We start from the raw sequence: 13,811 nt of genomic DNA, 5'->3' as shown, positions 1-13,811 counted from the left end.
CCGCAAAAAAACTCAAAGGATAAACGAGATAAATTTCCAATCGTTCCCAACCGCTCAAAACCACTGAATTCCAAAAGCTGCTTCCCGCAAGCGTTTGCGGTTACGGATGGAATTTTTTTTATTTTTTAAACAAAAAACAAATCAGAAATACTAAATAATTTTTTTTTATATCTTCAACCTAACCATTGTACCCATTAAGGATGAGAGAAAATGAAGTACAAATACGATTGAGGAGATTAGAAGATAAACAATTACAAGAAAATAAGATTCCAATTAACAAAAACCCGGAAAACATGATATAAAAGTATTGGCACATCGCACATACATTCAAAAAAATGTAAATAAATATAATGTTTCATCAAAAGTTTAAGAAAATAAGATTATTTGTGAAAATATTAAAACAAATCACCACTGACTCTTCTCAACTCTTTCATAATTTATTTACCTTGGCCTTGTAATTCAGTATGAGGAACTTATGAATGTATGAGATTTAGCAGAGAAGATCTATAATCTACAGCATATGCTTTGTCATTTATCATATTACTTGATTAAATTTTGGGTGAAAAGCCAAATACATAAAGTAATAAGTGTTTCAATATGAAATTTATTTGTTTTTTGAATAATTATTTTAGTATTTTTTAATGATTTTAATTATAAATCAAGTTTAATAAAGTTTTCAGTGTTTTTACACATTTATATAATTATATATTATATTTATTATGTTTTAACCGCTATTGCAACCGTTGGTCAACCAGTCGTAAAACTTCCGCAAACGCATCTATTTGAAAACGCTAAACCAATCATTCAAAACGCTTAATAACGCTTGAAACCGCAATCGTGTGCTTCCGCAATCTCCCGCAATCGCAACCGCAAATGTTGCGTTTGAACCAGTTAGGCTCTTAGTCAGTTGAAATTTAAACTTTCCATATGTATATGACAAGAGTTTTTTTTTAAAAATATTTATTTGTATTTTTGATGTTTTTATATAACACGTGTAAAAAAAAAGGAGGATCTAATTTAAGTTGTTCAAACATGAAGAAGAGCAGTAATTAAACGCATGACTTTTTCAAAAATGTCGTTGAAGCATAGCTATAGGTAGGAACCTTAGCAAGCTTCTGGTCTTTCATCCAGGACCGGACCGAATATATGATGTAACAATGTTCAAACATGAAGAGAAACAAGTAATCAAAAGCATGACTTTTTGAAAACGTCACGTCGTTGAAGCATAGATATAGCCATTAGAGGACCCAGGATACAATTTAGGGAGGTCAATTTCAGGAAAAAAAATATTAATATGACATATTGGTGGTTAGAACTCGAGATTAGAGAGGTCAACGGCACAGAATTTACCATCTGTGCTACTGAAATTTTACGTAAATACATGTAAAAATCAACTATTTTATTAGTTATCCAGGTCAGGTGACCCATCTTCCTCCTAAGTGGGTCTGCCGTTGGCTATAGCCTATAGGCAGGAACCTGAGCAAGCTTCTGGTCTTTAGCCAAGGCAGGTGACCCACCTTCCTCCTAACTTTCTCAACATCTTTCCACATCCCTCTGAGTGCATACACATTAGCCAAGACAACATACACACCATCGTTCCAAGGCTCGAGTTCGACCATGTGTTGAGCCACCCACTCAGCCATCTCAACGTCTCCAAACTACTCACACCGACCCATCAAAAAACTCCAAACCATCACGTTAGGCTTCATTGGCATCCCTTCCACCCATGCCCAGCCCACAGGGGAAGCCACTGAAGCCAACGATTCGGACCTCTAATTTTGAAGACCTTTTTACATAGAAATGTTTTAAACAATATATATGTAAAAGGTCTTTTTTGTGGGTAAGATATGTATAAAAGTTTTTTTACTTATATGTAAAAGGCCTTTTGTTTTTGTTGTATATGTAAAAAGCTTTTAAAATTGTGGCCTTCTATAGAAAACCCAATAGCAAAAAAAACAAAAGCACAGTTTTAAATTTTTGGCTAGGGTACTCGTGAATGTCGGGCCGGCAGCCTGGCACTCCTTCCACCACTTTGTATTTGCAATCAAAAAAATAGATAAATTAGTGAGAGTTAATTAAGTTGATGATTACAGTATTTATTTAAGATTCAACAATCATCGTTCGTCTTCCCGACGCTCAGGTTGCCATTGATCGAACAAAACTCGATGGACATGACTTGCTTTGCTTGTGGTTCTCATACTTGTCTCTTGGTAATTTTTCACTCTTCCTTTGGTTTTGGTATCTATATTAGAGTTTATGTTTTGATTTGAATTTTCTTCTCAATCAACATACACTTTCATTTTCCTCCGTAAGGTTAATTATTACCTCCTCCATTTTATAATATAAGATATTTTAAATAATTATTTTTATTTTATAATATATCATGTTTTCAATTTTTTATGTAATTTTTAGATTAATTTCATATTTTTATTATGCAGTGTTATTGATGATTGATTAAACTATTAAAAAAATAACTGTGTCTTTTTAGCTAAAATTCTTGGAGTAGTACTTTTACTCCTTCGTTTCACCCCTTGCTTAGTTCCTTCGATAGGTTTTGTGCAACAAACGAATGTTATTATTTCCCTAATTTCCTCCTGTCTTCATTGAAACTAAAATCCAAAGAAAAGCTAACGAGTGTTTCAACTTTTACGCTTTTCAAGTAATTAAGAAATTGCGTTTCATATAATCGGACAAAAAGAAATGGGAAGGTCACATGTTCATTCTCGACTAATAATAATGTCTCTTTCTGTTCATTAATACCACAAAAGAGAAACCAAACCACTTGCGCAGTTAAGGATAAAAATAACAAAATAAAGATGAAAAAAAGTTTGACAAATCTTTTTTTTTTGGTTTTTGGTTAAGACAAAGATTCTTCAACTATGGTTTCTAACTTCGGTTTCTTAGATTTCGAAACTGAGATCCTATGCATAAACTCCGCCGCCGAGAACTCTTCAATATCTTCTAAATTCAGCTTCGATCCCGCCGACGACGACATCACCCTGACGTCATCTTCTTCCCCGTCCGGCGAAACCCTCCCGTTGTTATGACAGTGTTTCATTCCGCCGCCGGAACAATCACTCCGCACGCCGCGGCGACGCTGTTTCTTGGCAGCTACGAACAACCGAGCCAAATCCGAAGCGTTAGCAGCTGACGTGGAACGCGTCATAGGGAAAGCTACGTACACGTGACACCCTCTGATCTGAAGGTCATCATCGGCGGCTAACGGACTAAGTTTCCGACCGATCTTTAACGACTTGGCGTCGACTAGGAAGAAGCTTGGGATCTCCATCATTAGCTCAGCAGCTTTCATCGGCGCGTGAATGTTACGTACTCCACCGTCCGGGAGAATCACTCTCGCCGCCGATGATGACGACGACGACGAAGAAGACGTTTTGCTAAGTGCAGAAGAAACGTAGTTTCCCATGACGTGAAGAAAGGATCGAACGTTTAATGAAACAAAAAGCTGTGAGAATTGAATAATTTTTTTGGTGTTTTTAGGAGAGGATCCGAGAAGACATGAGAGTATATATACAAGAGAATGTTTGGAGAGAAAAAATTAGAATATAATTTATTTTTGATAGAATAGTATAATAAGGTGGAGATAGACAGTTGTGCATATACAGGTTGACATTATATGGTTGAATACGCGTAGTTTGCATTATATTCAAATCAAATATATTATATAGCCGTGTTTATCATAAGTCTATGGCCATTTTTTTTTTTTGCTCTACTTATCATTGTCACTTTACTCTACATGGAAGTTATCAGTTGTAAATAGCCAAAAAAATTGTTTTTTTTGTCAATAAAAGTTAGTTATAAGTTATAAAATGTATTATTTTTTTTCTAAGGTTTAACTTTAACGGAATTGGAATTTTATTTTTACCGGTTTTCTTCAATAAGTTTGTATTTTTTTTATAGTAATAAAGTTTGTGAAATTTTCGTGGGTTTTTTTCAAAAGTTTGTAACGCGGATTAAATATCAAGGGTGAACTGAAATAATTTTTTACATAAAGTCAGATTAAACTAGATTAAGTTGAGATTTAACAAACATCATATAACCACGTAGTATGAGTGGAATGAACGGAAGCTGAGAGCCTGAGAGTAAGGAAGGATCAAGGACGTTACATAATCTAATACTAATATATTATTGTTACATCCAGAGTTCCAGTTGTTATCTTGCAACAAGTTTCAAATGATAAGATTTGTATAATCAATTCTTAATGATATGATTAAAATAAAAGTAAGGTTTCCACTTATATAAGTTGCGTGTTGTTTGGGACCCATCCCTCGTTTCCTTGGTACTTTCGATTTGGTTGATTGCTCTACGGAACCGGATCAGACCCTTTCGTCTGATTTGGAGGATCCTTTGACTTTGAGATATCCGACTGTTTCCTTTATCCATGGGATGAAATACCATTTTATAAGATCATCATATGATCATTGTAGAGTTATTAAAAAAAAAAAAAAAGAATTTATAATTCATTGACTAGCTAGGTAGGTTGAAATTTGACACAACAACTTGTGTGGTTACGTTTAACTGCTTATAATTGAATGTTTCATTCTCTTGACAGCAAGATTCATTCTGTTTTACCAATTCCCATAGTATATATATAAACACCTCGTCTTTTTTACCAACGTCAGGGTCTCGTGGTCACGAGAACGTTGAGCATGCACCATCACTTCATTCGGTTCTTGCATTATAAATAAATTTTGAAATAATTGAACCTTGTAAAACCCATTACTTGGTAACTATATAAAGTGAATCGAACGTTAGCGAGTGAACTGATGAGTAAAAAAAATAAAAATAATAAGGAATGCATGTTTAATATAATATGGTAACAATTAACTAGTACTTCTAGCCACTTCGAGTACTACTACTGCATAACAATTTTCTTATGCTGAGAGATTTGGTTGCTGGGGGATCTCTTGAAAGGAGGTACACGATCTTATGAAACAATTCGTATATATTGTGCACACTTTTAAGTGAGGTTAAATTTTATATTATTTGTACGTACAAAGACCAAAAAGAATATATTAATTAAGGAGAGATATGCACTCGACTACAATGATTCTCGCCAACATTTCCCTTGAATCTGTCATACTGTGTTGCCACTCGTGATTTCCTCCACTGAGTTTCGTCTTTCGTGTGCCACGAGATCGTCGCAAAATTTCATGATTTTGGTCTCTAGTGTAAAATAATTTAGAACTAGTCGTCTAGTATTTATCAATTATATGCTGCAACAACAAAAGAAACAAGTATTTATATATTAATAACTCTGGAAAATTGTTTAAACGTTTTAAAAATCTCATTAGTGAAGTCAAAAATCGAGAAACATATGGGCGTACGTTTATAATTAACTTGTCAAAAGACTCAAAACGCTGGGATTATGAAATTGATGTTGATAGTTATAACCTTGCATTGCCTGAAATCTCAATTAATGCCTTCTCATTTCTCATTTCCAAACTTCAAATACACCTTACTGTTAATTCCCCTTATTGCATGTCCAGTGTTTTTTTTTTTTTTTAAACGTTGGCATACATCGGGTCATCGGGTCATCTTCGTATACAATAGTTTTTTAATCCGATAGACTGCAGAATATTGAAAATATTAAATTACATTGTTGAAAACGAAAATAACTGAAAAGAAAAACACTCAAGAAAAAAAGACCAAAAAATAAGAAAAAATATCCAAAGAAATTAAGAACTCGACCTAAAAAATAAACATATTTTACCACACGACCAGAATACTTACTTTTCCATCGTTTCAATCTACTAAATGAAACTGCAACTTTTTATTATCTTCTTTAAAATTGTAAATTGTAATGGGAAAAGGCTACATGTTAAATTTTCACCACTTCACTTTTGTGTAATAATAATATAGGCCCTCTGTCTGATAAACCTCGACCTTAGAAAATATAATTCGTAACAAAATATAATTCCAGGGTAGAAAATAGAATAATAATGGATTAACACAAATGAATTAACACTTGAACCGGAACTATTTAATTGAACCGAGATATAAAAGCCTCTCCCCTCGCTTCTTTTCCTATATGTGTGGAAAAGTCTCTTGTGCAGATCGAGAAGCTCTCTGATTCCAGTTATCTTCTCGAAAGGGAAAGAATGATGCAGGAAGCAAGAGACTGTTTGGCATCTACGCCTATACAATGATTTTAGCTTTTACCATAGCCTATAATAGCGTGAACGCTAGTGCCGTGGCAAAGTTCTCGTATCTGGTTATTGTTGTTATATTGGGTGTGCTTTCAGCTGTTCAACTTCATTCTCCTGCCGAAGATTTGGAAGTCGAGGGTTCACAACCTTTGACAGTGGTCTTTTCTATTGCTGGTCACATGGCCAAGAGTCATGGATATCCCTTTTTGGTAGCATCTGTGTCCTCATTTACATCATGTGCTTCATCAACTCCCACTGCTTGGCTGCGAATCAACTTGAACAACAACGAGAGCGTGATCTTCATCCATCTGATTTTTCTAACCTTTTGCATATCCTATTATAGCGTGAACGATGATGTCATGGTGGAATGTTCGTCTCTGGCTATTTTGGCTATTATGGGAGTGATTGCAATCGTTCAACTTCATTCTTTTTTTTCTTGCCCTTGCTTCACCCTCTTATTTAAGGTTTTCTCTGATTAATCTTAACAATGTCTGTATGTTGGAATAAGCCTGAGGCTCAAGAAAATTACATTTAGGAGAAAGCTAAATATACATATTTGTGTTTTAGGTGTTATCTAAATAATTTACTTTTCCTATTTAGATTAGGAAATTTACTTTTCCTATTTAGATTAGGAAATTTATATTAGATTTTTTATATATAAGGAGATCAGGAGATGCAAGGGTGTTGCATAACTTATGAGATTTGAGAGCTTTAGTTTTTGAGTTATTTTTCTAAAGCAATAAAAAAAAGTTATTCTTGTTCTTGATGCAAAGTTTTGTTCTAGATTTCGTACAAGAGCCAAAACTGAATATTAGGCATCGTAGGTGTTAAGACGAAGGTGATTTTCTAGAAGCTCTTGACGAAGTCGCGTCACAGAGCTTCTACGTGGTACGTTGAAGCAACGCTAAGCGAGAGGAGTCGTTTTGTAAAGCACACCGCAGAAACATGGGAGGTTAATGAAGAGGATGATGTTGACGATGAGGTCACCATTGAGACAGAAAATCTCAGAAAACAAGCTCTGCTAAGAAAGTCAGGAAAGTAGACTAAAAAGCTGAACTACTTGAATGACTATTTCTTATTAGCTGAGATTGAAAGTGAACAACTCTTGCTTGCAATAGACGATGAACCTTGGGATATTAGTGAGGCAAAAAGAGAAAAACGTTGGATAGAGACGTGTGAAGAAGAAATATAATCAATAACTAAGAATAACACTTGGGTCTTAGTGGAGCTTCCAGCCGGGGCTAAACCTATCGGCCTAAAGTGGGTATTCAAAATCAAACACAAAGGATGGCAGCATAAACAAGTATAAGGCAAAGCTCGTGGCAACGAGATATGTATAGAAAATGGCATAGACTATGATGAAGTCTTTGCTCTGGTCGCACGCATTGAAACAATTCGGTTTATTCTTGCGTTAGCAGCTTCAAACTGTTGGGAAGTGCATCATCTCGATGTGAAAACTGCGTTTCTTTACGATGAGCTCAAAGAAGTAGTCAATGTGAGTCAACCTGAAGGTTTTGTGATCCAAGGTTCTGAAGATAAGGTGTATAAGAGCTCTCTACGGGCTGCGACAAGCACCAAGAGCTTGGAATAACAAGCTGAATCAGACATTTAAAGAATTGAATTTCATTAAGTGCTCCAAAGAACCTTCATTATCTCGAAAGCAAGAAAAGGAACATCTCCTTGTCGTGGCTGTGTATGTGGATGATTTACTTGTCACTGGATCTAACTTAAACATGATACTTGAGTTTAATAGGGGAATGATGTCAAGATTTGAGATGAGTGTTCTAGGAAAGCTAACCTACTACCTTGGGATTGAAGTTCTACAACATGAAAATGGTATTACTTTAAGCCAAGAAAGGCTTGCGACTTAGATCTTGAGTGAAGCTGGAATGGAACAATGTAATTTCATTCACATACCAATATATGGATGCAGGGTTGAAGTTGTCTAAAGCACAAAAGGAGCAAAACATTGATGAGAAAGAGTATAGGAGAAGCATTGGTTGTCTTTGATACTTGCTCCACACTCGACCCAATCTCTCTTATTGTGTTGGGCTGCTAAGTAGATATATGCATGAGCCAAAAGAATCTAATAGAGCAGCTTTGAAGCAATTTATTAGGTATCTACGAGGTACCTCTTCTCTCGGCCTTATGTTTAATCTTGATTAGGAAACAAGTTTGGTTGGGTATAGTGATAGTAGCCACAATACGGATGAAGATGATGGTAGAAGTACAACAGGTCACATTTTCTATCGTGGCACTAGTCTGATTACTTGGTGTACACAGAAACAAGACACAGGTTGCAATGTCATCATGCGAGGCTGAGTTCATGGCAGGCACCGAAGCAGCAAATCAGCTTGCTTCAAGACTTGCTTAGCGAAGTGACTGAGTCTACTAGTGAGAAAGTCACAATTCTAATGGATAATAAGTCGGCAATAACACTCACTAAAAATCCAGTATTTCATGGTAGGAGCAAGCATATACATAGGAGATATCATTTTATAAGAGAATACGTCGAGAACGAACACATATAAGTGGAGCATATTCCTGGACAGAGCAAAAAGGGAATATACTATATTAACAAAGGCATTTGGAAGAATCAAGTTTAAGGAGATGAGAGATTTCATTGGAGTTCAAGACTTGAAAAAGAGTGATTTCAAACTTAATGGGGAGAATGTTGGAAAAATCTTGAAGCTCAAGAAAAATATATTTAGGAGAAAAGCTAAATATACATATTTTTTTTTTAGGAATTATCTAAATATGTTACTTTTCCTATTTAGATTAGGAAATTAGTGAGTTTTTAGATATAAGGAGATATAAGAGTGTTGCATAATAATTTATGAGATTTGAAAGGTTTAGTTTTCGAGTTATTTTTCTAAAGTAATAAAAAAAGTTATTTTTGTTTTTTTTTTTTTTTTTTTTTTTGTCAAACGAGAGTTATTTTTGTTCTTGATTCAAAATTTTGTTCTAGATTGTGGTCTACATTAATACCGCACGATATACAGTATCGCCAAAACATAGTTTGTTAAGTTGAAACTCATCTGGAAGAAGGCTTCACTCCCATCCCATCCATCGAGTATGATCATCCAATAGAAACTATGTTGAACACAGCGAATCTTTGCTCTTTGGGCGTCAATTTTTAACTACTTGTGAAATTGCCATCGGTCAGTTAGTCAATGTGCGTACGAATATATTTCTCAACGGCTGTTAATTACTTAATTAGATATCTTATAATTAATTCCCACAAATATACGAAGCAGATATTACTGTTGGAATATCCCAAATTTAACACTTTTAATTCTAGCATATTCTTCTTTAATGAAAAAAATAACCCCTAACCTCAGTCCTCAAAAATAGGGAGCATGCACGTTAAACATATATAGCGAGATTAGTTTAATAAAATGACCACTTTATTTTACACGGTAATTTTCTAAACTTTAACGAAACAAACAAATCTCACAAGCGAAAAAAAAAGATCACAAATTCACAACAAACATCAATTATTCACGCGAGCAAAAAAAAAAAAAATCAACATCGAGTATATATTAGAGAATATTCCGATAATATACATAATTCGAAATTATCACCAACCAAAGAAGTTTTAATCTAAAACCAGAATTTAAAACCTCTATATAAACACTTATGTCGTTTCCATCTCAAAAACCATCACAAAACCACATTTCTTCTCATTTCACATACCCAAACCTCAAAAGGTCTCCCAAAATATCCAAAAAATGAAGAATCTCGCAATTCTTGCTGCCTTGATTCTCTTCTCAAGCTGTGTCATATCTCAAGTCACAGCAAAAGATTTGGAATCGTTACGTACTGAAGAGCTCCAATGGTGGCATTACCACCATTTCTACCCTTACTTTCACCCTAAGCCACACTGGCCGTTCCCCACCACCGGAAAGGCCCTCCCACCACTCCCGGCTGGCTTCCACCCAATTCAATTCCATCCACCACCGGTTGTAGCTAAATGCTTGTCCGATTGCAAGGACGTGAGGACATGTGTTGCGGATATTGCTAAAGCTTTCTTCACCCGCAAACCCGCTATTGGGTTGGATTGTTGTGCCTCGATCCAGAAGATGGATGAAGATTGCCAGAAGACTGTCTTTGGAGCGTATCACAACCCTTTCTTTGACTGCTTAGTTAAGCTACATTGCTCCACCAAAGCTGGATCCACTCCTTCTGCTCCTTCGCCAGCTTAGGGAGAAGTGAGTATTGTTGTTTCTTAATTAGTAGTTTTTTTTTTAGTTATGTTTTCTTTCTTTTTCACTTTCTATTATGTTACGCTTCAAGGATTTTTAAGTATTTTCTTTTTAATTAATAAAGTTATCGTTATTTATTATTTTGTGTATTATATCATGCCTGGTTTACAAAAAAAAATTATGCATGGTTTACGCAATTTTAAAATAATTGATCTTAACAAACATAAGATATAAAAATGAACGAAAATTAAAAATAATTTCTTATACAGAGAAATATCTCGAACTTTTTAACTTTCATAGTTAATTATTACCTTTTCAAATTAGAAATACATATTTTGTTAAGTGTAATCAGTTATTTATTTATCAGTTAATGATTACACAAATAATTTTCTAGCCAATGGACTTTTTATGGTCCAGTTTCTGAATTGCCAGCCCAAATTGAACAGGTTAAAAAACATTAAACTTGATTAACCCAAAACTGTGTTGAATTGGAATAGAGATGATATAGCCTAATCAAAGAGAGGTTCGGTTTGAAACAGAGGATATATCATATATTAGAGATTCCGTTTTGTTGTTGCTGTACTCCATTATTTTTTTAAAAGATCCTTTCATAATTTATACAGGTCTAAAATATTATCTAGATCGAAATTAAATAGAAAAAATATGTACGATAACATCATATTTCATTATATATCATAGAATAATATTCCATTGATAAATATACATAGATTATTCGAAATTATCAAAATCTTGCTTAAACCTCTATATAAGCACTAACGTTTTACCATCGTAAAGCCATCACAAGAAAAGTAAATTGTTTCTTCTTCTCGTTCAACAAAACTCTAACTTCCCAAGAATTCAGAAAAGAAGATGAATACTCCAACAGTTCTTGTTGCTATGATCCTCTTTACATGCTGTGTCACATCCCAAGTCACAGCAAGGATTCTGGAACCAACTCCATCATTACGTGATGAAAAGCTCCAGTGGTGGCACCACAAGCCACGTTTTCCATCCCCTAGAGCCGGAAGAGCCTTGCCTCCACTCCCGGCTGGCCACTTCCACCCAACTCCATTCAACCCACCACCGGAAGTTGCCAAATGCTTGGCTGATAGCAAGGAGGTAAAAACTTGTTTTGCAGATATCAGAAAAGCATTCATCACCCACAAACCAGCTATTGGATCTGATTGTTGTGACGCGATCCAGAAGATGAAAGAAGATTGTGTGAAGACCATGTTTGGATCTTTCCATAACCACTTCTTCAATGGCCTTATTAAAAGACATTGCTCTAACAAGGCGGTTTCATCTCCTGTTTCATCTCCTGCTCCTTCGCCAGCTTAGGGTTTTTTTTTTGTTTGAATTATAAGTACTGATCTATTAGGGTTTCTTTTTTAGTTTTTTTTAAGTTATGTTTTTATTTTATATTCCACTTTGATCTTGATTTACAATTCGTTCTACCTATTCGAATAACAACAAAAAGCCTTTTATAATTGAGTTTTTTTGTTCAACATCTATAGTATAATTTAGTTAACTTCTAATTTCAGTTCTTTAAACTACGATGATCCTAGCTAGTAGTAGTTGGATTTTATGCAGAATCCGGATCTTGGTTTTTGGTCAGGATTCTACCTTCATAAAAAAAGAAGTTGAACCTGGGTGCTTCTAATTAGTTTTTGAACATTACTAGATTTTGATTCATGGTACACTAAAATTGGAAGTTGTATTTGATTGTTAATTTTAGGATATAAATCTGCAGTTTACCACACCATAATTTGTTTTTAATCAACTTAACTAAATATATTTATTATTCTCATATTGATAATATTAGCAAAATAATGAAATGATGAATTATCCGTGTAACACAATTTAACGATAATTTAAATATGTATAAATATTAACACAAACTCTTCCCACCATATAACTTCGTCGCGTGATATTTTTTTTATTTATAAGTATATATATTCATTATATATTGAGAAAAAATAAAGTGTAAAATAATATATATCTCATATAAAACGATGAAAATAAAAACTAAACTGGATACAAACTTTTACTTTTGAATCACTAATTTAATAATACTTAGAGGGGGTTATTGGTTCTATGATTTTAATGGATTTGGAAATCCAAACAAAAATCATGTGTTATTCAATCATTAATTTTAAAATACAGTAAAACCTCTATAAATTATTAATGTTAGGACCATGAAAATCTATTAATTTATATAGGTTTTAATTTCTCGATAAATTAATAATTATTAATTTATAGAGAGACTTTCCTAATTTGGTAAAAAAACATGAAAAATAAGATTTAATGGTTATAACTAATATTTTTATAAAATCAATTACAATGAAAATAACAATTATGATGTTTTGACAATAGCACTCAAAGATTTTTATACAGTAAAAATATCAAAAATGAACTATAATAAAAAATTAATGTCAATATATATATATATTTAGATAATTCTATATAATTATTAATTTATATTATTGATGGGACCATATATATACAAAGGATTTTCAAAAAAAATATTATTTTATTATATTATTATATTAATTTATAGAGGTTATTAATTTACCGAGTATTAATTTATAGAGTCTATTGTACTGAGTTTGTAGAAGAATATGCAAAATAATTAAGTTTGTAGAAGAATCAGCCTTCATTAATAATTTTTTTTAGTTTTACCAAAAATAAATAGAAGGAAGAAAAACAATGAGTTTAAATGAGCTAAACGACCACAAGGTTAAGAATTCAACCATTTTCTTGGGTCACACCAATCAGCAATGGTGAAGAACACTCTATAATCTATATTGAGTCTTTTCCAATGTTTTTAAACCCGACCTGGAAAGTGAACCGGACAACCTTCTGGGTCACCGGGTCGATCCGGTCTAACCATGGGTCATTAATTTACTGAATTTCATTATTTATTATATATATATATATATATATGTTTATACTTTGGTTTTATGAATATCCAAACAATATTTTTCCATATATATCAGTTATTAATTAGTATATATTTTGGAGTAATAATTATAAAATTTTATTTTATGATTTTAAATCCAAAAAGAACATCAAATCAGCAAAGTATAATAGGAGAATATCATAATACTAATAAAAAATTATTTCTACCTTCCACATGAATTAATATTTAAAAAAAAGTGACTGAGCGAAAAAATAAAAAAAATAGGGAATATAGCTTTTATTTTTTTTTGGTATCAAAGCTAGATTATGCTTTTATTTTTTTTTACTCTCAAAAACTAGCTTAGGTTATGCTTTTATTATTTTTTTACTCTGATCTTGATTTACAATATGTTCTACGGATTCGAATAATAAAAAGAAAGTTTTCAATATAATTTAGTATTTTTTGTTCAACATGCATCTAGTTTAGTTAACTTTTAATTAATTTCAGTTCTTTGATCTACGATGATCCTATATTCCCTAT

General features: G+C 33.2%; 3 protein-coding genes across 3 annotated transcripts; 2 read left to right on the top strand and 1 right to left on the bottom strand.

The window, feature by feature from the left end:
• On the bottom strand, window positions 2,664–3,577 carry LOC104735773. Its single transcript, XM_010455622.2, has one exon. The coding sequence runs from the start codon at window positions 3,422–3,424 to the stop codon at window positions 2,858–2,860; it is 567 nt and encodes a 188-aa protein (XP_010453924.1). The 5' UTR covers window positions 3,425–3,577; the 3' UTR covers window positions 2,664–2,857.
• On the top strand, window positions 9,840–10,457 carry LOC104735772. The gene has a single exon (XM_010455621.1). It carries the CDS (start codon window positions 9,899–9,901, stop codon window positions 10,370–10,372), a length of 474 nt encoding a protein of 157 aa, XP_010453923.1. The 5' UTR covers window positions 9,840–9,898; the 3' UTR covers window positions 10,373–10,457.
• On the top strand, window positions 11,190–11,765 carry LOC104735771. Its single transcript, XM_010455620.1, has one exon. It carries the CDS (start codon window positions 11,243–11,245, stop codon window positions 11,708–11,710), a length of 468 nt encoding a protein of 155 aa, XP_010453922.1. The 5' UTR covers window positions 11,190–11,242; the 3' UTR covers window positions 11,711–11,765.

The sequence above is a fragment of the Camelina sativa genome, chromosome 13 (assembly GCF_000633955.1).
Source record: "Camelina sativa cultivar DH55 chromosome 13, Cs, whole genome shotgun sequence".
NCBI classification, from domain to species: domain Eukaryota; kingdom Viridiplantae; phylum Streptophyta; class Magnoliopsida; order Brassicales; family Brassicaceae; genus Camelina; species Camelina sativa.
This window is presented reverse-complemented; position numbering and strand designations above follow the sequence as displayed.